Source organism: Protopterus annectens, chromosome 15.part0 (assembly GCF_019279795.1).
Source record: "Protopterus annectens isolate FY-2018-M chromosome 15.part0, PAN1.0, whole genome shotgun sequence".
NCBI classification, from domain to species: Eukaryota; Metazoa; Chordata; order Ceratodontiformes; family Protopteridae; genus Protopterus; species Protopterus annectens.
The window spans coordinates 601486931-601510737 of record NC_056749.1 but is presented as its reverse complement, the minus strand read 5'-3'; the positions used below and the strand labels follow the sequence as shown (position 1 = coordinate 601510737).

At 40.1% G+C, this 23807-nt stretch overlaps 1 protein-coding gene across 5 annotated transcripts in view; it reads right to left on the bottom strand.

Moving 5' to 3' along the window:
• PDZD11 (PDZ domain containing 11) overlaps window positions 1-23807 on the bottom strand; it is a 723877-nt gene that overhangs the window by 435969 nt on the left and 264101 nt on the right. For 4 of the 5 annotated variants that reach the window (XM_044057432.1, XM_044057428.1, XM_044057431.1 and 1 more), the window contains one exon: window positions 609-692. The exons of the other annotated variant lie outside the window; for it this stretch is intronic. In XM_044057432.1, coding sequence (XP_043913367.1) covers window positions 609-692 — 84 coding nt within the window. The remainder of the gene's footprint in view (window positions 1-608; window positions 693-23807) is intronic. 5 annotated transcript variants of the gene reach the window in all.

The window sequence follows — 23807 nt, the reverse complement described above, 5'->3', positions numbered from 1 at the left end:
ATATGGGTCTACCTGATAACACCAACACGCCAAAACAGACAACGAAATAACAGACATGAAAACACTGAAAAAATAGTTCAAAAACATGAAACTTCACCTGCCCGACAAACCAAAATCCCGACAAACAACAAAACAAATACCTTTCCCAAAAAAATCACACACACAACACAAGCACACCAAAAACCTTACAAACCTACACTAAACCTTACATACACAACTATCTATGCACTAACCTTAACCCAAACCCTAACCCTAAGGTCCGTCACTAATCACTCACTTACCTTACCCGCACCTTAACCCTAACTCACTTAATCTGCCCCTAACCCTCAAGTCCATCACTATCACACACTTACCTTACCCACACCCTGACCCTAATGTCCGTCCCTATCGCACACTTACCTTAACATGTCTGTATATATATATATATATATATATATATATATATATATATATATATATGCATGTGTCTGTTTCTGTCCAATTACACATGATTCCTAGGGACATTTCAAGCATCAATCCTAATCAACTTAATCTGTCATAAAAATACTGTTTAAAGAGGGGAGGAGGTAAACAAGGAATTTATTGGGAGTGAAGATGTATTTTCTTACCTGGGCACCAGGTGGTTTCTTCAATCTGATTGACCGAGGTAGAAACTGGGACAATTCATTGTTGTAGTCTGGATTATTAATTCTCTGTAAAGACAAAAAAAGTTATGTCCTTACCATAGTGTTCCACCTGTGTTGTCCATCTTCATTTCCATTTACCTGTGGGTATTGGTTCCGATCCTCTGAACCAACAGGCTGCTTTTACAGCTCGAGCTTCCTGACTTGAGCTCCTCCCCATACCCACAATGCCCCACTCCCCCAATGTACCTCAGATCAAGTTTGCCAGAAAAGGCATAATACATCAACATATTCACAATATCGAAAGTACACAACGCTAATAAACTAAACATCAGGAGCTCAACATACAGAATAGAAATTCCTTTGAACATTCAACCAGGCTTCCCAAAGACTTGGATAGGGAGATGTGGGGTGGAAATACTAATGGAAATGAAAATGCACAATACAGCTGTAATGTTATGGTAAGAACATAAACTTCTTTATCCGATGTTGTCCTCTTCATTTCATTAAACTGTGGGACAGAGTCCCTAGCTACTAAGATCCAGGGTGGCCCTCATGGAAGGATTTTCCGGAGATCAGCAGAGCCAAACGCACTTCTACTCTTGGATATGATGTCCAATTTGAAATGCGTAATATATGTTTGGGGATTAGACCAAGTACCTGCAGTGCAAATGTCCTCAATTGAAACTCTAAACCAAACAGCCTGAGAAGTAGCCATGAATCTTGTGGAGTGGGCCTTAATTTGTCCAGGTAAGGGAATGTTTTCGGAAGTGTAAATAAAGGTAATACAGTCTTTCTCCATCTTGATAGTGAGACTTTGGTAATAGATTTACCTCTTTTTGTCAATGAAAAAGATACGGACAAACTGATCAGACTTCCTAAAGGGCTTGGTTCTGTGCAAATAAAATGAAGCTGTCTGTGAACATCAAGCAAATGGAGAGTATATTCACCTTTATTTTGATAACTGGGGGAAAAAAACTGGAAGATTGATGGACTGATTAATGTTCCCTTCCTTAGCCACCTTGGGTAATGTTCCCTTCCTTAGCCACCTTGGGTAAAAACAAAGGATTAGTACAAAGGTAACTATCCTTATGAAAAATCAAATATGGAAATTTTGAAGAAAGGGCTTGGAATTCAGACACCCTTCTTGCAGATGTAACCGCTACCAGAAAAAGTTTTCCAGGAAAGGAATTTCAAACCCATAGTAGCTGCAGGCTCAAAGGGAGGGTGGACCAAGACTTGCAAAATCATGGTTTAGATTCCAAGAAGTAGGATCTTTCACTGGACCCCATAGCAGGAAAGTGCCACCAAATGAATGCTTTACACAGCTTAGAAGAGGCAAGGGAAAAGGAATCAAAACCAAAGTGAAAACTAGATATGGCTGATAACTGGACTTTGACAGTAGAATAACTAGATCCATCACTGAAAAGGGAAGCCAAAACAAAAAAGTCAAGTACAACTACAACTGGTGTTGTAAAAGGATCTGTTATTGTTCAGCCCAAACAGCAAATCCTTTCCACTTGCTTCTATAAATTTTACGTGTCGAAGACCGATGTGAGGAGACCAAAATTTATTGAAAGGGGGAAGAAAGCCTGGGAGATCTTGCTATCACTGGAAGTTGAGAAACCATGTGGTTAGCTTCAGGCCCTGTATGTCTGAGTGGGGGATGCCCTGATGGGTGAGATAGCAGATCTGAAGCCAAATCTATCCATCAGTGGGAAAACCAGATGAGACCAAAGGAAGGTGAACCAGGTTTGTCAAGGACAAAAGGGGGCAATGAAGATTACCTTGCTCTGCAACCAGACAGCTTTCTGCAAGAACAACTTGGGAATTGGTGGTAGAAGAGGAAAAGCATAGAGAAGACTGGAGGGCCAAAGCATGGACTGGGTTGACTGTCCCTGAGGAGGGATCAAGGCAAAGTACCTACTGCATTTACGTTGAAAGGGGATGCAAACAGATCGCAGCAGGGATTACCCCATTTCTGGAAGATCGTGTCTACTGTTGACGGATTCATAGACCACTCATGAGGCATCAGTAATACTTGACTCAGCCGGTCCAATAATATGTTGGACTCCCCCAGACTGTGCATTGCTACCAGAAAGCAGTTGGTACAGATTGGCCATTGCCAAACCCTCATCATGTCTCGACATTGGGTAGGACCTGGTTCCTCCCGGTTTGTTGATGTACCAAAATTACTGACATGTCAGTCTGAATTGCAATAGTCCCCAGAGGTAGAAAGCTGTTAAGTTCTTGCAACACTAAAAACGCTCTCATCTCCCATACATTGATATGCAGCTTGGTCTCCTTGGACGTCCAAGTGACTTGGACTGTTTGACCCAGATAATGCCCCCCACACACACACACACATACCTTAGCTGGTAGGCATGTGTGGTCAACGTGGTGTTTCGGGATGGAAGGATGAATGGACATCCTTTTATTAACATCTGTGGAGTGAAGCCACCAAAGCGGAGATTCCTTGCACACTTGCGACAGTTTTATGGGAAGACAGAGGATTCCCGAGTAGTGACCATTGAACTGCTAACGTCCACTGCAATATCCTCATGTGGAAACAAGTCATGGACAGGAGAGGAATCGTGACCGCCACTGAACCCAACTGGCTGGAGGCAGAGATATGATTAGAATTTGTCTAATATGACTTTCTTAGATTCTTAACTCTGTCGTCAGATAAGCACAGGATGTCCTTGTATTCAAATGAGCCCCAATGAAATCTATGACCTCAACTGGATCCAGCTGGGAATTCTGCATGTTGATAGTTATCCCTAGAGTTGGGGACAGCTGTGGTAGGTAGTCTTTGGCTTGCAGCAATCAGAAGCCAGTTGCCCAGATATGGAAATATTTGGTAACCCTGCAGTCTGAGATGCACTGCCACCACTGCCAAGTATTTGGTGAACATCCTGGGGGCTGTGGTGAGGCCAAACGGGAGTGACCTGAACTGAAGACTGGCTCCCAACCTGAAATGTAGGAATTCTCTGGAGCATCATTCCATCTTTAGTGGTAGTACTAGTCTTTCACGTCCACAGAGCACATCCAGTTGTCTACCTTCAAGAGAGGCAAGATCGACTGGCTCGTGACCATCCTGAACTTAGTGTGTTTTACCGATTTATTTCAGAGAGGACAGAACCAGAATGGGTTGCAAGTCCCCTGTCTTTTTGGGTACTAAAAAGAATAGGAGTAAAAGCCCAATCTGAACTGATCAGGGGGTGACAAACAAAGGGCAGATCAGAGAGGGAGCCAAAGGTCGGAAAGGTGAAACCCTCACATATCCAAATGTGGACTGAGCGGATACAAGCCCCATCTGAATCTGGACCTCAAGGAACTGCTCTATCAGTCTGCCAATGTACTTGGAGGCTAGGCTCCTGGAAGAAGCTGATGATGGGGGTCTCTAAGATTTCCTGGGGACCAAGATCGGGATCTAGGAACCTCTCCTGTCACTGTCAAACTAGGCACTGACATAGTCAGAGGCGGTGAAGAGTCCCTCAGCCCAGGGACAACAGAGGGTGACTGGGGCAGAGGGGAAGTCACTGGAATGCGGCTCGGCACCAACTGAGTCAGTTCCAACAATTTCAGAGCCTTCTTACGAGGCTCAGAGGAAAAACAAGTGGGACAGGGCTTCCTGCTCTCCTAGATCTGCTTAGACCTCATAGGAGGGGGTTGAGTCCCTGAAGTTGACCACACCCCCAAGGTGGAGGAAGGAGGCAGCAACCCTTTAAGAACCAGCTTGCTCCTCCTGTCTGCCAGAGCTTGGGGGTGGAAGGCCTGACAAATAACGCACGTAGCCTCAAGATGGGTAGGCCCTAAGCAATAAACAAATACTCCCTGTGGGCATCAGACAGGGGAATCTTCCGTCCACAGGAAGTGCGTTTTTTTTAAAACCCTGAGGTTTCTCAGACAGTCATAGAAAAAAAAAGGGGAGAAAAGGGAGATGCGGAGAACTAGCCAGAAAGAAATGCAATTAAGGAAAGGAAAAGAAGCTAATAAGATTTAATCTAGAAGAAACAAAAGGATTTTCAAGACTAAAGGAGATCAATTGTTAGGTATTTATAGAAAAGGATAAATTATTTATGAGAAAGAAGTGACCCTGTCACAAATGGAGGAAGCTCAAGGGCCAGGTGAACTCTCTGCTGAAGCCAAGTGCGGCAAACAAGATCTGAGGTATGCTGGTGGGTGGGGCACTGAGAGTATAGGAGAGAAGCTCAAGTCAAGGCAGCTCGAGGTGCAAAAGAAGCGGCTGGCCGGTGCCGAGGATCAGAACCAGTACCCAAAGGTTAATGAAATGAAGAGGACAACATCAGATCATGAGTTTTCAGATTAGATTCTCTTTTCTGTCATGAAAAACAAACATGTAAAGAATGTCAGACTGTCACTTTCACTGCCCCTTGCAATTAAAAACCAGTGATTCTTGCAGTAGCTACCAGCTCCCTAAGTTAGTATAGTTACATTATGTAAAGAAGACTGGGATAGCATTAGCTATGATCTACCAACGGATATCCTAAAGCACACTCTCAAAAGAACTTTTACAGGAAGATCCTGCAACTGCAGCAGACATGAATTCCACACTATATTTTCCACATTATTGAACTACAGCAGACTCCTACTAAAAAGGGAAGGGACAAATGCAACAGCGAGCTTTACCACTTTTTATGATAATGTGTGGATACCAGCAATAATTTCTTTCGAGCCCCCCCCCCCCCCATTAGTTCTTTTACATCATTTTCTCTATAGATTCCTGCTATGCACTTTGTTAGAGAAAGGGACCATGATGAATGGAGTTCTCTGACAGTTAATGCTCTCACAAACCAAGAGGCCTTAAGCCAGCAGATATATATATATATATATATATATATATATATATAGATATAGATATATATATATATATATATATATATATATATATATATATATATATATATATATATATATAGATATAGATATATATAGATATATATATATATATGAAAGAAAAAAAGCCCCAATGTTCCAATGGAATGATGCAGTAAATCCGATCACCTTAACGGATAAAACTAGTTGTAACAATGTCTGTTTACAATATCAGTTGACGTGAAGCAGCAAATAACAGCAAAATTCACAAACAAATTTTATTCAGACGTTAGCGCTTTCACGGTGATACACCGCTTCCTCAGACGTATTTCAAAAAGCACTCGACAAAAACAGTTCAGTCTTCCCTGAGAGTACCTACAGAAGCACGTTCTTCAAGCAACTGGTCACACCTACAGAAAATGAAAACGAGGAGACTTTTTTCACACTTTTGAAAAAACAAACAGAGACTTAGCTCAGCGCGAAACAACATAATTATTATTTTTGTGGGAGAAACATTGTTCCAACATTTCTCATTTGAGGAAAGCCAACAATGTATACTCAATATTCAACCTACTAAAAGTCAAAGCAATTAAGTCTCCTCGTTTTCATTTTCTGTAGGTGCGACCAGTTGCTTGAAGAACGTGCTTCTGTAGGTACTCTCAGGAAAGACTGAACTGTTTGAAGAGTGCTTTTTGAAATACGTCTGAGGAAGCGGTGTATCACCGTGAAAGCGCTAACGTCTGAATAAAATTTGTTTGTGAATTTTGCTGTTATTTGCTGCTTCACGTCAACTGATATTGTAAACAGACATTGTTACAACTAGTTTTAACCGTTAAGGTGATCGGATTTACTGCATCATTCCATTGGAACATTGGGGCTTCTTTTCTTTCATTCTCGTTTGGTGACTGTGGTGTTTTTATCTTTATATATATATATATATATAAAAAACACTGCATTGATGGGTTCTGGAAATGTCCCTGGATGCATTGGAGTTGCAGCCTACTGACGCTGCTACACGTCAAGTTTTGCTTATTCATATTTGAATTAATTCCAAAAACCATGTTACAAAAAAGCTCATATAATGGCAAATAAAATTGTGTTCATATTTCACCTCTGTGTCATGTTTTTCTAAACATTTCAACAACCAACTATCATAGACAGAACTGCTTAGCTTCATATGAAAGCTCTTACCAGGATGTGGAAGATGCTGATGACAGTATGTGTAACTTGAGTTTCCTGAAATATTGCAAGTTTTTTACAAAATATTACAACCTTAAGTTACTGTGTTTACTGTGATTTATAAGATCAAGTTTAAGACTTAGAATCTAAAGAAAAAGAATAGTTTGTGTTGAAGAGTTTGCCATTTATGCTTGTTTAGAAACCCCCATGGTTCCAGAGATATGAAAATTTGTTTAAAATGCGAGGACATAATTTGATTCTGTCAAAAAGCTTAGGTTCCATCCATTGTAAATTACCTGCAAACTTCCAGAGCTCCATCGGGGAGAACAAGTTAAATAGTAAGAAGCATAATTTACCCACACCCCTAACAACACTGTTCAGTATCCGCCTCTGTACCGGTTTTGTACCAAGTGAATGGAGAACAGCTACAGTAATTTCCCTGCATATAAGGGAGGACCTTCCACAGACCCCGACAATTACAGACCCATAAGTCTGACCAGCCTCATATGCAAAGCCATGGAAAGACTTATCAAGAAACTAATCCATCATGACACAGGAAACCTCCAAACATTGGATTCATTGTAGTTTGGATTCAAAGGGCAGGTCATGCTTATTCGACCAGGTGGACTTTTTTGAAAAAGTCACCAAAGTAATGGATAAAGACAAACTACACAACAGCATACCCTGACCTGGCCAAAGCTTTTGGCAATTCTCCAGTCATCAATAGTAAAAAAGTGAATAAACCATTTTGTCATCCACTAGATTTCCAATTGGTTCAGAGATAGGATGCAGGAAATAAAAAGAGGGGAAATTATCTCCACAAAAAGACCAGTCACTGGTGGACTCCCCTGGGTTCTGTGCTGTGACTGCTCCTGTTTGGCTTCTAATTTTCTGAAGTAAAAGCCAATACCAAAGGGCTCTGGTTGACTAAATATATAGATGACTAGCTTGCAGTCATTGAATCCCAAAATGACTTGTGCATCCCACAGGAATGTTTGTCCTAAATAGCTGGTGCCAAAATCATGGACTTTAGTTAAACTAAATGCCAAAAAAATTATTTTATCCTTTGTGAAGTCCTCTACCCCAAGAAATTAACACATTGACAATGTGCCCCTTAGATGTGACCCAGTTTTTCAGGATTTCGGAACCTATGGGGATCGTGACTTAACTGCTCATAAACCTATGTCCACTGTTGAAAGTCCTTCCACATTGCATGGCATATAAACAAAGGGACTGTGTCTAGATCTAGGGATGATGGTTTCCCTTTACTCACCCCTCATTAGGCCAATCACTGAGTATAATACCCTCTTTGGCATGCATCTCTCCAGACACATGCAACAACTGAAATGCCCATAGAGATACCTTACTAAAAGGATACAAGGCCTAAACAGCATGTCATATATGGACCAATTCAAGGCCCTGTCACTATACTCCGTATCCTACAGACTGCCAAGAGGTGACCTGTATCTGCCATACAAGACATCCTCCGACCCATTCCTGATAGATTTACTGCACAGCAGCAAGTCAAATGGCATCAGAAATACCTGGTCTAGGGATCTAAATCTCTTCTGCAACATCAACAGAATGGTTCATCCCTGTCCATATTCAGGCTCAACTAGGATCTATGGATGGGAAACAGACAATTTATCCCAGAACTGCCACCTGTACTACTAATGCACAGAAGCAGCTTCTAAATACTCCCATGCATGGTTCCTCTAAAATTATCGCTGGCGTGATCCCAGTTATTCTCATTAGGGGCTAATATTTAATTATCAGTCACGGGATGGGCAAGGCCAATCTCTTAATACATTTGAGCACAAAAGGGGAAACAGGCAAGGCTTAAAAATGGCCCACAAGTGCAGCTGGCCTGATACTTACCTACAAGTGATTCCTTCAGAGACTTGTACAGTACAACTGATGCTCATCTTTCTCAGTGCTGTGGATCATAGGAGTTTAAATCAACCCATTCATCTGAAACAGACAAGACTGGAGTTTGGTGCCCAGCCAAATAGAGTGGGTATCAGCACTGAGCTGAAAGAAAACCTGAAGGTGCACAGGTTTTCAGTTCACTCCTTATGGCATGTCAACCATCACCTGCACAAAAAACAGAAGGTGCTTTATTCCCATTGGTTTGTATCACAGGTAAACAGAATAAATTGTTTTACATAGTAAAAGTGCTAGCTAGCAACATGGACTCTCACCAAAAAAAAAAGCAAGCCTCAGTCGTGCTGGATAAACCATACTAGGACTGATGCCCAGTACAATCCATCTACACAAAGACTACTGTTTAAGGTAACAGCATGTTCCATTACCTTAGACTTAACTGTAGAATGAAACCTGGGAAACTATCCACACACTGTGGCACAAAGAGTAAAAAGCACAGATATCCACACATTTTGGCACAGAGTAAAAAGCACAGACTATGGTCTAGATTCCATTAGAGACACAGGTATTCAAGGAGATACACAGGGTAGGATGACAGTGAGTTTCTGATGTTGGCTTGCCCACCTTAAGGGAGTTGGTCTGGGTTCACTGAATCATTGACATCTACAAGAAAGTAGGTGAATGGCTGTATGGCTGTATGGACTGGTGCAACTCTGTCGCATTCAGCAGTGTGACACACTGGTAGGGAATTGATGTGTGTGGTAGCATGCATGTGCCCTCTATGAGCAATGATCATGGAAGACACAATCTATCTACAAGGTGGGGGTAGGTGCTGGGGAGTCTGCACAATCATGGATTACTCATCCCAACAACTCAACTTTCTCCAGAGGAATGAAACGTGCTAAGTAGGGTTGTGTGCCAAGCAAGAAATGAAAGGTCAAAGGGCTTTTACATTGCTCGGTGAGGAACAAGCTTGGCTCTTGCCCAAGGAGGATAAAAATGGGTACACAAGTTGTGGGAGAAAAGAAAAACCCAAACTGATGATGCTAAGGGACAAAGGGGACAGAGAATGCAGGCTGGAAAACTGGACTCTGGTTAACACCAGAACTAAAAAAAAGTGTGTACAGAAAGTCCCATACTCAAATATCCTCATTCTATTTACAAAATTAGTTTTCTTTCTTTAACTATTATGAAGATAAACATTTACCGGTCCTGTACATTTCTACATAGTCCAAATGGAACAAAATTCAATCAATTGCAAACTCAAAAAGTACTGTTTAAATGTGGATTACACCACCAGAGGTTAAAGCCTTAATGTAGCCACGGTTATTTACTCTATTGTTGTCTGAGGAGGTTATAGCGATCAATACCCTTACAAAAGGGAATCAAACCTGCAGTCAGTCTTTCTACTTATCAATTCTTTAGAAGGCAGGTTACTAGAAGCTCTTCTTTTTTCACAACACAGAAAAAATGCATCATATAAAAATGTGCCTTCCTGTTCAATACAGTTCACAATAACAGATCACCGATCTCAACCGGCATTAAACCCAGTCAGCTTTCTGCTAAGCAAGAACAAACTGATGACTGTTGACTGAAAGGCCTCTTGGAGTACCTTATCACCGATCATAGAACAATTTTGCTGTGGAAAAGATAGTGCAAGTCACAACTATGAAACATGAAATTCAATTCCGACAAATGAACAATGAACTGCAAAACTTGCTGTTAAAATACTCGGGGGTTTCTGTATGAAAGCAAGCACCTCCCCATCAATGCCCCACAGCCTGCTACTTATATTTTAATCCCAAGGTCAGTGAACCCTAGAGTAGAAGGCATACTCAGAGGTACCACAACCTCATACTTTGATTTTTTATCTCAAGTACTAAATCATCATCATTCCACGGGTCTTTATGGTCTTTGGAATATGAAAAGGAACCCCAGACACTATTAACCACACCAGATCCTTAGCAACATCCTAAAGGGTACTGACTAGAAATTAACAGTTCAACTAGCTTGATTGAACCTTAAAAAAACATATTTCAGCTGAAGTGTTAATTTTGAATTTAAAAATCGATTAATGGCTTATGAATATTTCAATCTATGGAACATCTAGGCCAGATGTACCATTTCCCCAAATCTATCAGTCTGTTATATTTCTATTGCTGACCCACTTCAACAAATTAGCATCAGCCAGAATGCTTTCAGAATTCTAGAACATTGCCAACACTGTCCTAATTCCCAAACAAGTCTGCATCTCTAATCCTGACTAGTTCAGACTGACTGACTGCACTGCTTTCATCTATGCTTTACATGTATACATTCCCAAATAATGCACTCTCTCCTCACTAATAAACTGCTAACCAACACCCAGCATAGATTCCGTCCCAATCACAGTACTACCACAGCCCTTTTTAGCTTTACCAACACAGTAAATCAACAATCGAAACAATGGTAACCTAGAATCCACTGTATCCCTAGATCTCTCCAAGGCCTTCAATACGCTCTCCCATCCCAAACTCCCTTCAGCTCTCTGATCTTAATCTGACACTCCACACTAGCATGGTTTCAAGACTATCTAACTGCCAACTATTAGTAAAAATGGCAAACCTCCCTATCTCCCCTCCTACTGGTCACCCTAGGGGTCCCCCAAGGATCTGTTCTTGGACCGCTTCTTTTCAATATATTCACCAACCAACCCCACAAAGCTACATGGCACACCACTCTAGTCCAGTATGATGATGATTCTACTCTAATCTGCTCCACCCCATTACACCCTTAACCTTAAGGAATTGACAGCAGTCCTTTTACCACTGTTGAAACCTGGTTAGCCGACTCTCAGTGAATACTTAACCCCAATAAAACACAGCTAATGATAGTCTATCCCAATAGAGCCTTAGACCCCATACCACCATTCACAATACTGTCAGCCAATAACACCACTATCGCACCGGTCCAACACACCAAACTTTTAGGGGCTTATCATAGATCACAACATGAAATTAGATATGCACAGACAATAAAGAAAGTCCATAAAAAACTCAGAACACTATATGGATGCAAAAAATACCTTACCAATGACAGTAAAGCCAACATCCCAAGAACCTACCTACTATCCACACACCTCTGACTCCCACATACTCATCAACCTAGACAAAGCAGACATTAACAAACTAAATACCTGCTACAATAAAATAGCCAGGTTTGCTACTGACTCACCCCTTCAGGACACATCATTGCATAGCAATCAAGCAACTATCCTGGCTAGAATTACCCAATCTGCTCACACATAACACGCTTACAATAGCCCACCAAATTCTATATTATCCTGACAGAGTTCCTGCTCTTCAAGGCCTACTCTAACAAACTCCCATTAAGATCCATCAAATAAAGCACTGGCTGACACAAGCTAAAGCAACAATAGCTCTGGGGATGGCTTGTTTTCCATTTCTGTTGCAAAACCATGGAATACCATCCCTGTAGATATTAGGACCATTGAAAACAAAATTTCAAGAAACTCATCTGGTCCCATTTACATAGTCCTTGGTTACAATATCAATTTCCCTGGCGATGGAATCAAAGTATCTGGAATCAATTTGAAGTTTGCATATAAATAGACTTTATTATAGTTTAAGCGCTTTCATCTAACAGTAACTAGATTTCCTCAGAACAAATGACTGCCTTTTGGCTAACAATATATATATATATATATATATATATATATATATATATATATATATATATATATATATATAGTGTTTAATCAAATAATTAACCAGTTTAATTAATCAATTTCACAACATTTTAAAGTGCCAGTGCAATAAAAACCTTGGTAATACTGTTAAAACTTGTTTAAAATACATACTCTAATTAAAAACACATGTTGTATGAACAATTCATTGCATTTCCACATGTCTATACTATTGTACGTCCTATATTTTTGTATATTTGTGTGTATAAACCATACATGTGTGTAGATATATTTTTTGATGTATATAAATAAATATTAAACTAATACATATTAATAATAACAATCATTTCTAGTAAAATCATAAAACTGATGTGAGGGAACCCTTACCCTTCTACAATGTGTGGGGCTTAATAACAAATATAAAGTCCAAATGAAATAACAAACAGCTTGTGTAACATTTAACATATCCCTTTGTTTTAATATCTTAATATACTATACTATGTAATGTACTACCTACCAGTCTACCCGTCATGAACCAAGATAGGCTTCACTGATATATGATCATTTAGTCCTGGTGGAGAAGATGCATTTAGTTTTATTTGCCATCTAGTCTCTAACTCTCCCAGTTTTTTCCTAATGTTTCCTCCTCTGGGGTTCACTGTGGCTATATCTAATATGGCAAAATAAAACATTTTACAACTAGTGCTTTCTTGCAAATGTCTCCACAGGGCATTTTTGGCATCTTTCTTTTTAATACAATAATAATGATCATATATCCTTTGCCTTAAAGTCCTATCTGTTTTTTCAACATAGTAACAATGACAATTGGCGCACATAGCCAAGTACACTAAATGGGTAGTTCTACAATTTCCTTTCCTAAAACGTATTTCTGTCTTCATAACATTTTCTAATTTTATAGTACAGTCTAAACATATGTACTTACACTGATTACATGTGCCACATTTTGTAGTACCCCTCTTTTCTCTTCCATTGTTACTTGTTTTTGTTTTCCTTTCTAGTTCCCACTTTAAGTTGTTTCCATTTCTAGATACAAACCGGGGAATGTCTCCCACTACTTCAATAGTGTTTTTATCCATCTTTAGAATATTCCAATTCTCTTTCATAATTCTTTTTATATCTGTAGTCCAGGGGGTATGCTGCAGGATACAAGCTCTGGTATAATCAATGTCTATCTCCCTATTTTCTGCTCCTGACTTTTGCATGTTTGTCAGGGATCCTTTTCCTAATAGGGGTACAAATTTATTACCCCATTCATTTAATACATTACTAGTTACATCATTCACTAGCCATTTGGGGTATCCTCTTTGTGTAAACATGTCCCCTATAATTTTCAATTCCCTGATGCAAAAGTCAGGAGCAGAAAATAGGGAGATAGACATTGATTATACCAGAGCTTGTATCCTGCAGCATACCCCCTGGACTACAGATATAAAAAGAATTATGAAAGAGAATTGGAATATTCTAAAGATGGATAAAAACACTATTGAAGTAGTGGGAGACATTCCCCGGTTTGTATCTAGAAATGGAAACAACTTAAAGTGGGAACTAGAAAGGAAAACAAAAACAAGTAACAATGGAAGAGAAAAGAGGGGTACTACAAAATGTGGCACATGTAATCAGTGTAAGTACATATGTTTAGACTGTACTATAAAATTAGAAAATGTTATGAAGACAGAAATACGTTTTAGGAAAGGAAATTGTAGAACTACCCATTTAGTGTACTTGGCTATGTGCGCCAATTGTCATTGTTACTATGTTGGAAAAACAGATAGGACTTTAAGGCAAAGGATATATGATCATTATTATTGTATTAAAAAGAAAGATGCCAAAAATGTCCTGTGGAGACATTTGCAAGAAAGCACTAGTTGTAAAATGTTTTATTTTGCCATATTAGATATAGCTACAGTGAACCCCAGAGGAGGAAACATTAGGAAAAAACTGGGAGAGTTAGAGACTAGATGGCAAATAAAACTAAATGCATCTTCTCCACCAGGACTAAATGATCATATATCAGTGAAGCCTATCTTGGTTCATGACGGGTAGACTGGTAGGTAGTACATTACATAGTATAGTATATTAAGATATTAAAACAAAGGGATATGTTAAATGTTACACAAGCTGTTTGTTATTTCATTTGGACTTTATATTTGTTAAGGCCCACACATTGTAGAAGGGTAAGGGTTCCCTCACATCAGTTTTATGATTTTACTAGAAATGATTGTTATTATTAATATGTATTAGTTTAATATTTATTTATATACATCAAAAAATATATCTACACACATGTATGGTTTATACACACAAATATACAAAAATATAGGACGTACAATATTATAGACATGTGGAAATGCAATGAATTGTTCATACAACATGTGTTTTTAATTAGAGTATGTATTTTAAACAAGTTTTAACAGTATTACCAAGGTTTTTATTGCACTGGCACTTTAAAATGTTGTGAAATTGATTAATTAAACTGGTTAATTATTTGATTAAACACTCTATATATATTGTTAGCCAAAAGGCAGTCATTTGTTCTGAGGAAATCTAGTTACTGTTAGATGAAAGCGCTTAACAAACTATAATAAAGTCTATTTATATGCAAACTTCAAATTGATTCCAGATACTTTGATTCCATCGCCAGGGAAATTGATATTGTTGGTTTAGCTTACATTGTTGGACTGTTTCCCTTTTATTTGAGCTTAATAGTCCTTGGTTACGTAATTGTTCTGATCCTGGGTAGATTCATTTAATTAGGTTCATAGTTTCTTAGTGCGATACTAGGCTATTGGCCCGGAGGTCCTTTTAAGCCTAGCCAAGAATTTCACCCATGCTCCTACAAAGTCAGCACCTGTTTTCCCTATCCAGCAGGGACACAGGTGGGATCCCAGGGGTATATTTTCTGTTTCCCATCCAGTCGTTCAGGTTCCTCTTAGAGGGCTAGTGAGGTACTCTGCTTGACATGGAGAGGAAGTCTATTCCGCAGATGGGGGAGTCGTTGGGACACATCTATCCCGCCAACAAGTTCTATTAATGCCACAGACCAGGTTGAGAACTTGTGTGTGGGTCGCATGAGTGGTGTTTGACTTATGGATATGCAACAGCTCCATCAAGTCAGTCTGAAATGGCCTTGTATGCCAGACACAGGTCACCTCTGAGCAGTCTGTACAAGACTTGAGTAGAGGGGACAGGCCTTTCAACCTGTCTGTACAGGACAGATGTTTGAGACCCTGGATTTTCCTGGCCAGGAACCTCTGTGGTCTCTCCAACTGCTGCATGTGCTTGGCAAGGTACATGCCGAAAGGGGCACTATATTCGATAATGGGTCTGATAAAGGAAAAGTACAGGGATGTTATGACCTCCTCGTTCCTGGATGGAAATAACCTTATGAGAGTTGGGCCATGTAGAGGCAACATGGTGGTCAACAGTCAGGTTGCTATCAACCTGGGTGCCCAAGTCCCTCATAACTGGCTGCATGCTTAGTATGTTATTAACGTGATAATTAGTGGGGACACCATTCCCCCCAAAGGGGTTAATGATGCATTTCTTGGTATTCAGTTTGAGGCCATGCTTTTGGCACCAGTCATTAGTTTGGTTAAAGCACTCTTGGAGGATGTTCATATCACTAGGGGAATTTATGACTGTGCCCAGCTTGCAGTCATCTGCAAACTTGTTCAGCCACAGACTACTGGTTTTGGCTTGCACCTCAGAAAAGTACATCCCAAACAGTAGAGGCCCCAAGACCTATCCTTGGGGTACACTGCTTGTTACAGGTCTACTACTAGAGGTGGCTTCCCCTATTTTGACTGAGTGGGTTGTATTAGTGAGCCAGTTTGCTACTGATCTGGTAACATATGGGTTAATGCCTAGATGGGAGGGTTTATCCTTTATGCCAGAGTGTCAAATGCTTTGGCTAGGTCAAGGAAGGCGGTGTGCACCGTCTTGCTCTCATCCTTGGCTTTGGTGAGTGTTTCAAAGAAATCAACCAAATTTAACAGGCATGATCTACCTTTGACAAAACCAAACTATGTGGGATCATGTGTTTGCAGGTTGCCAATATCCTTGTTTATAAGGTCCATGATGATGCATTCCATGGCCTTGCAGATCAGACTAGTTAGGCCGACGGGCCTATAATTGCCTGGGTAGGTGGACGCTCCACCTTTGTGCAGAGGGATGACAGTGGCTGTCCTCCATTCTGCTGGGATGAAGCCAGTGCACAGGCTTTGGCTGAATAGGGTGCCTAGTGGTGCTGAGAGCTCTTGCCTGAGTTTATGTAGAAAATTAGCCAGGGATGTTGTCGGGTCCCATGGAGACTGTATTTTTTGCCTTTGAGAGGACATTAATAACCTGCCCCCTGGTGATGAGGGGAGGGGGGGTGAAGTTTTCACTGAACTTCTGTCAGCAGGTTGGCTATATCAATGGAATATGTGTATGTGGTATTCTTGACCACCAATTCAGAACAGATGTGGGAGTTACCTTTGAGATTGCAGACATGTGAAGGTCTTATGATTGTCCTTAGTGGATTCTGGCCAATTTGGACTCTAAGTCAGCCTTAGAGGATTTCACCAGTGACCTTATTTGCTTTTTCAGACAAAGGAAAGCTTGCTTCCAACTTGGCACCTGCTTCTTCTTGGTCCTGGACAGCAATTATTTTCCTTTAGAGTCCGTTTATTGCTGCTGTCCACCAGGCAGGTTTACTCTTCCTTGAGGAAGATGATTTGGTCCTGTCAGGTACTGCTGAGTCCATGCATCAATGTAGGTACTCATACAGTTTTTTTGGTGTAGGCTTGGACATTACTGCTTGTATCAACTGAAGAGAGGATGGCTGCGAAGCTGCTTATACCTGCTCTCAGGAGGTTGTAGTCAGCTTTGGAAAAGTATTTTTGTTCCACACTGGTGGGCTGGTGGGGGGGGGGGGGGTGTCAGGGGTGATGGTGACTTCAAAAGTACTTGCTTTATGGTTGGCTCTTACCAAGGAGAATGACGCTGTAGGGGTGCTACAGTGGCTACTCATGTTGGTTAGTACCAGGTCCAGGATACTTTCACCTCTTGTGGGGGTGTCATCCAGCTGATCCAATGCATTGGCAATAACGAAATCGAGGAATCTCTGGGTGTTGGTGTTTGAGATAGAACAGGTCTTCCACTCTATGGTTGGGTAGTTAAAGTTGCCCAGGGTCAGGGTAGAGGGTTGAATCTTGATAGATTCAAGTAAGTCCAGATAGATGGAGTGGGCCTCCTGAGTCACGGTTGGGAGTCTGTAGCTAGCTATGATATGAATAGGTGTTTTGTCAATAGTTAACTGCACCTGGAGTGTCTCCTGTGTGTTATACTGTTTGATCAGCCTGGAGGTGTGTATGTCTTTGATAAATATTGAAACTCCACCTCCTTTGGCTTTGTAGCCCTCTGTTTAGTGTCCGAAAGTATGGCAGGATGAGTAATCTGGTAAGGTTGAGGTGCTCTCCACAGCTATGAACCAGGTTTCATTGACTGCACACGTCAACATCCTCCAGGGCAAGGAATGCTTGCAATGAGTGCAGTTTCATGTTAAGACTCCTAGCTTTAATTAGATCATATCATACCTTAACCTTCTATGAAAGCTTGCAACAACTTTTTATACACAGTGTGTGTACTGTACTAGCCACTGATGAATGTAACCAAATGACTGAACAAACTGTCCTTTCAACTGTATTGTTTATTGTAACACACTGTGCTCCTTATAGTACATCTGCATTTTGCACCTTTCTTGGCCATAAATCTGTACTTTATTAACATGTGTGTTGTATTTGCTGTACTAATCTTTGTGGAGCTTTTCTCCTTGGGCCTCCACTGAAAATGGGATCCATGCCCAGTTAGACTTTCCTGGTAATCAAATATAAAATAAATAAAGCTCAACTGCAAGAGCACACTGAAGCTTACAGTCTTCTCAAAATTAATCGTGTAGCTTTAGAGAAGTTCCTGGCACAAACAGCTTCACTCGAACAGATGCTATCAACCGTTGCATGAATTATGTAAAAAAGAAAGAGTGGCCATTTTAATAGACCTATCCAAAGCCTTTGACTTTGTAGTTCTCTCACTTCTTAGCACTGCTACCTATATAAGCTCAACTCCCTCTTACTACAGTGGTGCTACACCTACCAAAATGGCAGATTCTTCAAAATCGTGCTCTCAAGTACAGTCTTTTCCACCATGGTGAATAAAATGTCCCTCAGGATTCTGTACATGGACCACTACTACATCAATTCAAGCTAGCAAAATTCTGCTGTATGCAGATGACACTTATCAGATAAGCAGGCAACTCATCTTTAATGATTTGCAATGCCTTTAATTCTGCTCTAATCAAACTTATGCAAGCCTGCAAAGAAGTATCAAGGTAAACCTCCAAAAAACCAACAAAACAGTATATGGGTCTCACAAATGCATCAACTTCTTTAACTCCAAATATAATCTAACTGGTCCCAGTGGTGGCACTCTGCAAACAGTGAAATATCTTGGCATCTGGCTTAATCCAGTCTTACCTTCACACAAGTGCCAAAAGCAAATAAAATCTTCACAGTACTCAAACTACAAGCAAAACAAAATTACATTCATTGATTCATTCTAGGTGGAAGCAAAAAAGCGACAATACCATACATTATAAAAAAGCAGTCTGCCTGGCCACCCATATTGTACAGGGCCCTCTACTTGTTGAAAAACATTCAATTTTATGATCCTCTTCTTGTTTCCATGCAACTTTTTTCCCCAGTTCTTGCTTATTTCTCAAAACAGATCAGATCCTACCTCCCCTACAAGAATGAACGCTGATGCACACGATTCATAACCCACATTCTTTATTTTACTCCATTTCTCTCTCCTACAACACATCAGACTTCCTAGAGAATGGTTTCAGAAATATCTCCAGAGCAGAAGAAAGGATTATGTAAACAGTGCGTTAAAAAACATGTGCCAAACGTTTTCATGAAACTTCTGTTTTCAATAAGAATGATCACATTCAACTTTTACTAAAAAAAGTTTTTAAAAGTACTAATTAAAAATTGAAAAAAGTCTTAACTTATGCAAACATTATAAAATTGCATCTTGAAGTCTTGCAATAATTTTCTCATTGATGCAGGACACGGTTAAGTCAAAGTGGAAGAGCACCAACTTTAACCGGTAGCTTGCCAACAATAATAAAACAATTAGTTGTTTATAGCTATGTTAAATTAAGTACAGCAAAAAAGCTAAGCATTTGCCAAACTATTTAACAGGTTATCTGCTACTACTACTCAGTGGCAAATTTTATATGCCCTGCATCCAAAAATGTCCCAACACCCTGTATTAAGACATCCAAACCTGGGTGGTCTTGTAGTCATGTTTAACAGTAACAGCTAATAAACAAGTTTTTTCAACAAGTGCTCACATCCAACACTCTTACAGAAAACTGAAGTTTAATTGAGCTTTGCTCTTGGCTTTTAAATGACAGCTTGATAATTTTCTATTCTTTTTATTGCGCTTACACTACCCCCTTCTTATCGATACTCTACAGTCTGGCTCACCCCACTTATATTTAGTGGCTAGAATTTCTAGTATACGTACTCAGACTCTGAAGTTTGCCTATTTACTGCTCAATTTAACACCATTTCATTTGCTATTTTCTTGCTTTATGGATGTATTTGTTATAATACTTTAACTATTCACTATCATTTACAACACCGTGTGCTTCCATTGTGTTACTGTCATTTATTACAGACCAAATATTTCTTTCTTGCTGCAACCACTATTGTACAATAATGTACAATAGTAATGTACAACTGTATAAATTGGTGTAACTAGGTCATAACTGTAAGGGGACTCCAGTTGTCCAGTTCATCAATCTACTAAAAAAATAAATAAAAGTAAATGCATTTGTTTATTTCAAGTTATGCAAAAGTAATAGATTTCTGATATACAACCATGCAGGAACTTTCAGAATGAATGCACTTTACCTCCACCTTAAAACGCCTCATCAACGGCCAGTGAGAGTGCCTGTCTCTCCTGTTTCGTTAACATAATCCAAGTTTAAACCACGAGTAGGAGCCACTTATGCTATTTTACACACACTATGCATCAAAACTATTTCATACATAATGCTAGTTTTGTAAGCACCTGTCCTTTCAGTAACTTGGTTGGTAAAATATCTTCATTTAGCACTGTCTAACCATGAGACAGTCTGAGAAACATACAGGATTAAACCAAACTGTTCCACTACAATGACATATAGCTCCAGTACTAGACTGTTCAAGAAATGATTCTCCACTAAAACAGAGGTAATTTACAAGAAGCAACTAAGATTGTGCATACTGATTAGTTCAGTTCATCACACTTTTTCCATAACATCTAGCCTCATAAAAAAAATCTAAAATGCCACAACAGACACCACTGTCATATCCAGAGGCTACACATCTCCTGCAATGGGTACAGCAATTTGCAGCACTAATAGTAATTTTACAAGTTCTTTTAGAAAATCAATGTATCACTCAATCCATTAATACCAAAAGTCTAAACTGCTTTCTATTCAGATGTCTTTCTTAGCCAATACTCTACCTCCTTTTGTTGAAACTCCTGCACCACCTTACTAATGCTTATGAACCCAAATCCTGCCCTTAACCCTACACCTTACCTTACCCTTCCATAACACGAGACACGCAGACACTCATCACATGCAGCAGTACACACATGCGCAAAAAAAGTGTGTGTGTAGAACTGTTAAACAAAAAAAAAAAATATGAATAGACGCAGAGCCAGAATTGCTATTTGCTGAGCGCTTTCATTCGCTTTATTAGAGACAATCGAACTTCAGAGCAAAATGTAATGTTTTTGTAGTACTGTACGAGCTTTAAATGTGTAACTGGTGTAAAAATGCTTCACTATGATTGGTAGATACACTAATGCAGTAGTTTTTGGACTAATGAGAGACACTGCTGTAAAACAAAAGGCTTCATCTGCTAACATCCTGCCCCTAGGGGGCGTGCCGTAACTTTTTAATTGTACCACTTTAATGCACATTTAATGTTGAGATTCTCATTGAGCCCTGGTGGGGTATCTGCTTCAAGGAGGAGTTGCCATCTTAATTCCTTCAGCTCCAGTAATTCCTTCAGCTCCAGTAGTGTGTTGCAATCTCCAAAAAACTGCTGTACCTGTTCTAACACTAGAAATTTAAAACAGGCGAAGCCGTTGCAGCTCATGGAATGTCTGCTTAATGCAATGTAGCTGTCATGTCTGATGGCTGCAAGGTGTTCCTTCACCCTGTCTAGCCAGGATCACAACCTGCGTGTCATGAAAGCAGATAAGGGAATGTGCCGGGAAACCTATGTACAAAAACTTAATTTGCTGCTTAACCAAGACTTTTACAAGGCTGTGACCTTGAACGAAGTGAACAAAAGCTTTACTACCATTGATAAGCTGCTCAAAACCCTGGAATGCAAGCAGCATATCACCCTAGAGGAATTTGTTTTTCTATCTGTGCATAACCCCAGCCTAGGAGGAGCATTCGGCATCCCCAAAGTACACAAGGACCCTGCCGACCCCCCATTCAGGCTCATCATCTCTAACCATAAAACCAAGACAGAGGCAATCTTGGAATACCTGCACTTCATTTTCAACCCACAAGTTCAGGTGACAGATTTTTACATCAAGGACTCCTGGGACTTTTTAAACATTTTGCATGAGTAATATTGATTTCTCAAAATGCATGTTAGTAATGCTAGATGTAGTAGCATTGTACTCCAACATTCCACACAGTGACGGTTTGGAAGCGTTAGAACTGTTTCTCAACAAGCATGCTAAATTCAATGTTTTCAAAACTGAAATGCTTATAGCTTTAACCACAGCGGTTCTAAAAAAAACAACTTTTTCTGCTTCAATGGAGCCATCTACCTACAGACCAAAGGGGTGGCGATGGGGTTCAAAATGGCCCCCTCTTTCGCCAACATAGTCCTCAGCACATGGGAGAAGGAGACTTTGACCCATATACAAGGCTTCCACAAAACCCACTTATATCGTCGGTTAATTGATGATATTTTTTTCGTGTGGGAGGGTTTCAACACCGAGCTGGATACCTTCCTCAAGGCACACACAAACAGCATCCCATACTTAGAATTTGTAGTCTCAGGACGAAGGACCCACATCTCCTTCCTTGATACTCAGTTAACCACTGAATCCAGCAATGGCAGCCTTGCCTCCAATGGGTACCAGAAGAACACTTACAGGAACAACTTCCTGGATTTCAAAAGTCAGCAACCCTTCTTCATGAAGAAGAATGTGCTCAAAGGGCAGTATATCCACCTCTCCAGGATCATCTCTGAGGATGACACCTTCCTCAAGGAAAGCCAATTCCTTTCAAAAATGTTCATCTGCAGAAATTACCCCAAACAGCTAGTAGCAGATGTCTTTCAAGAAGTGGCCTCCCACAGATCAGACAGACACTCACCCATCCTTACCCATGGCTTCACTGACTGGGCGACCACCAGAACTACTGAACCCAAGAACAGAAAACTGTAGGTTTCCCCATCCTCGTCAGCCGAGATATGCAACCCATTAGGGATATCATTGGCAGAAACTGGAACATCATAAAAGCGGACCACAACAACCACCAGATAGTGGATAACGAGCCTGTCTTCTACAAGAAGACCAGAACGCTCAAACCTTTGAAAGGAAAGAGACCCCCCCCCATACTCAGGAATGGCACAGACCCCCATGAGCCTAACCCACCAAACCCCAAAGGTATGGGCCCTTGCAAGCATTGTGCAGTTTGCCCTTTCATACACTCAGGCACATCCTACACTTTTCAACACTGCAACATCATGGTGCAGTTCAAAGCCCAGCACGACTGCCATTCAACTTTTCTAGTCTACGCAGCCTACTGTGACAAATGTTTTTCCTTCTACATAGGAAAAACAATTAGCAAGCTCTCAGACAGGGTGAAGGAACATCTTGCAGCTATCAGGCATAATGACAGTTACAATGCATTAAGCAGACACTCCATGAGCTGCAACGGCTTCGCCCGTTTTCAATTTCTAGTGTTCTAGTGCGGAAGGAATTAAGATGGCAAATCCTTGAAGCAGATATCCCACCAGGGCTCAACGAGAATCTCAACATTAAATGTGCATTAAAGTTGTACAATTAAAAAGTTATGGCACGCCCCCTAGGGGCAGGATGTTAGCAGATAAAACCTTTTGTTTTACAGCAGTGCCTCTCATTAGTCCAAATACTACTGCATTAGCGAAGTCTATCTACCAATCATAGTGAAGCATTTTGTACACCAGTCACACTATATAAAGCTCACACAGTACTGCAAAAACATTACTTTTGCTCTGATGAAGTTCAATTGTTATCAATAAAATGAACGAAAGCGCTCAGCAAATAACAGTTCTGGCTCAGCGTCTATTCATTTTTTTTGTTTTTAACAGTTCGGAAGTTTTCAGGTGTGTGTGTGTGTGTGTGTATATATATATATATATATATATATATATATATATATATATATATATATATATATATATATATGTATATATATATATATATATATATATATATATGTATATATATATATACACACATATGTA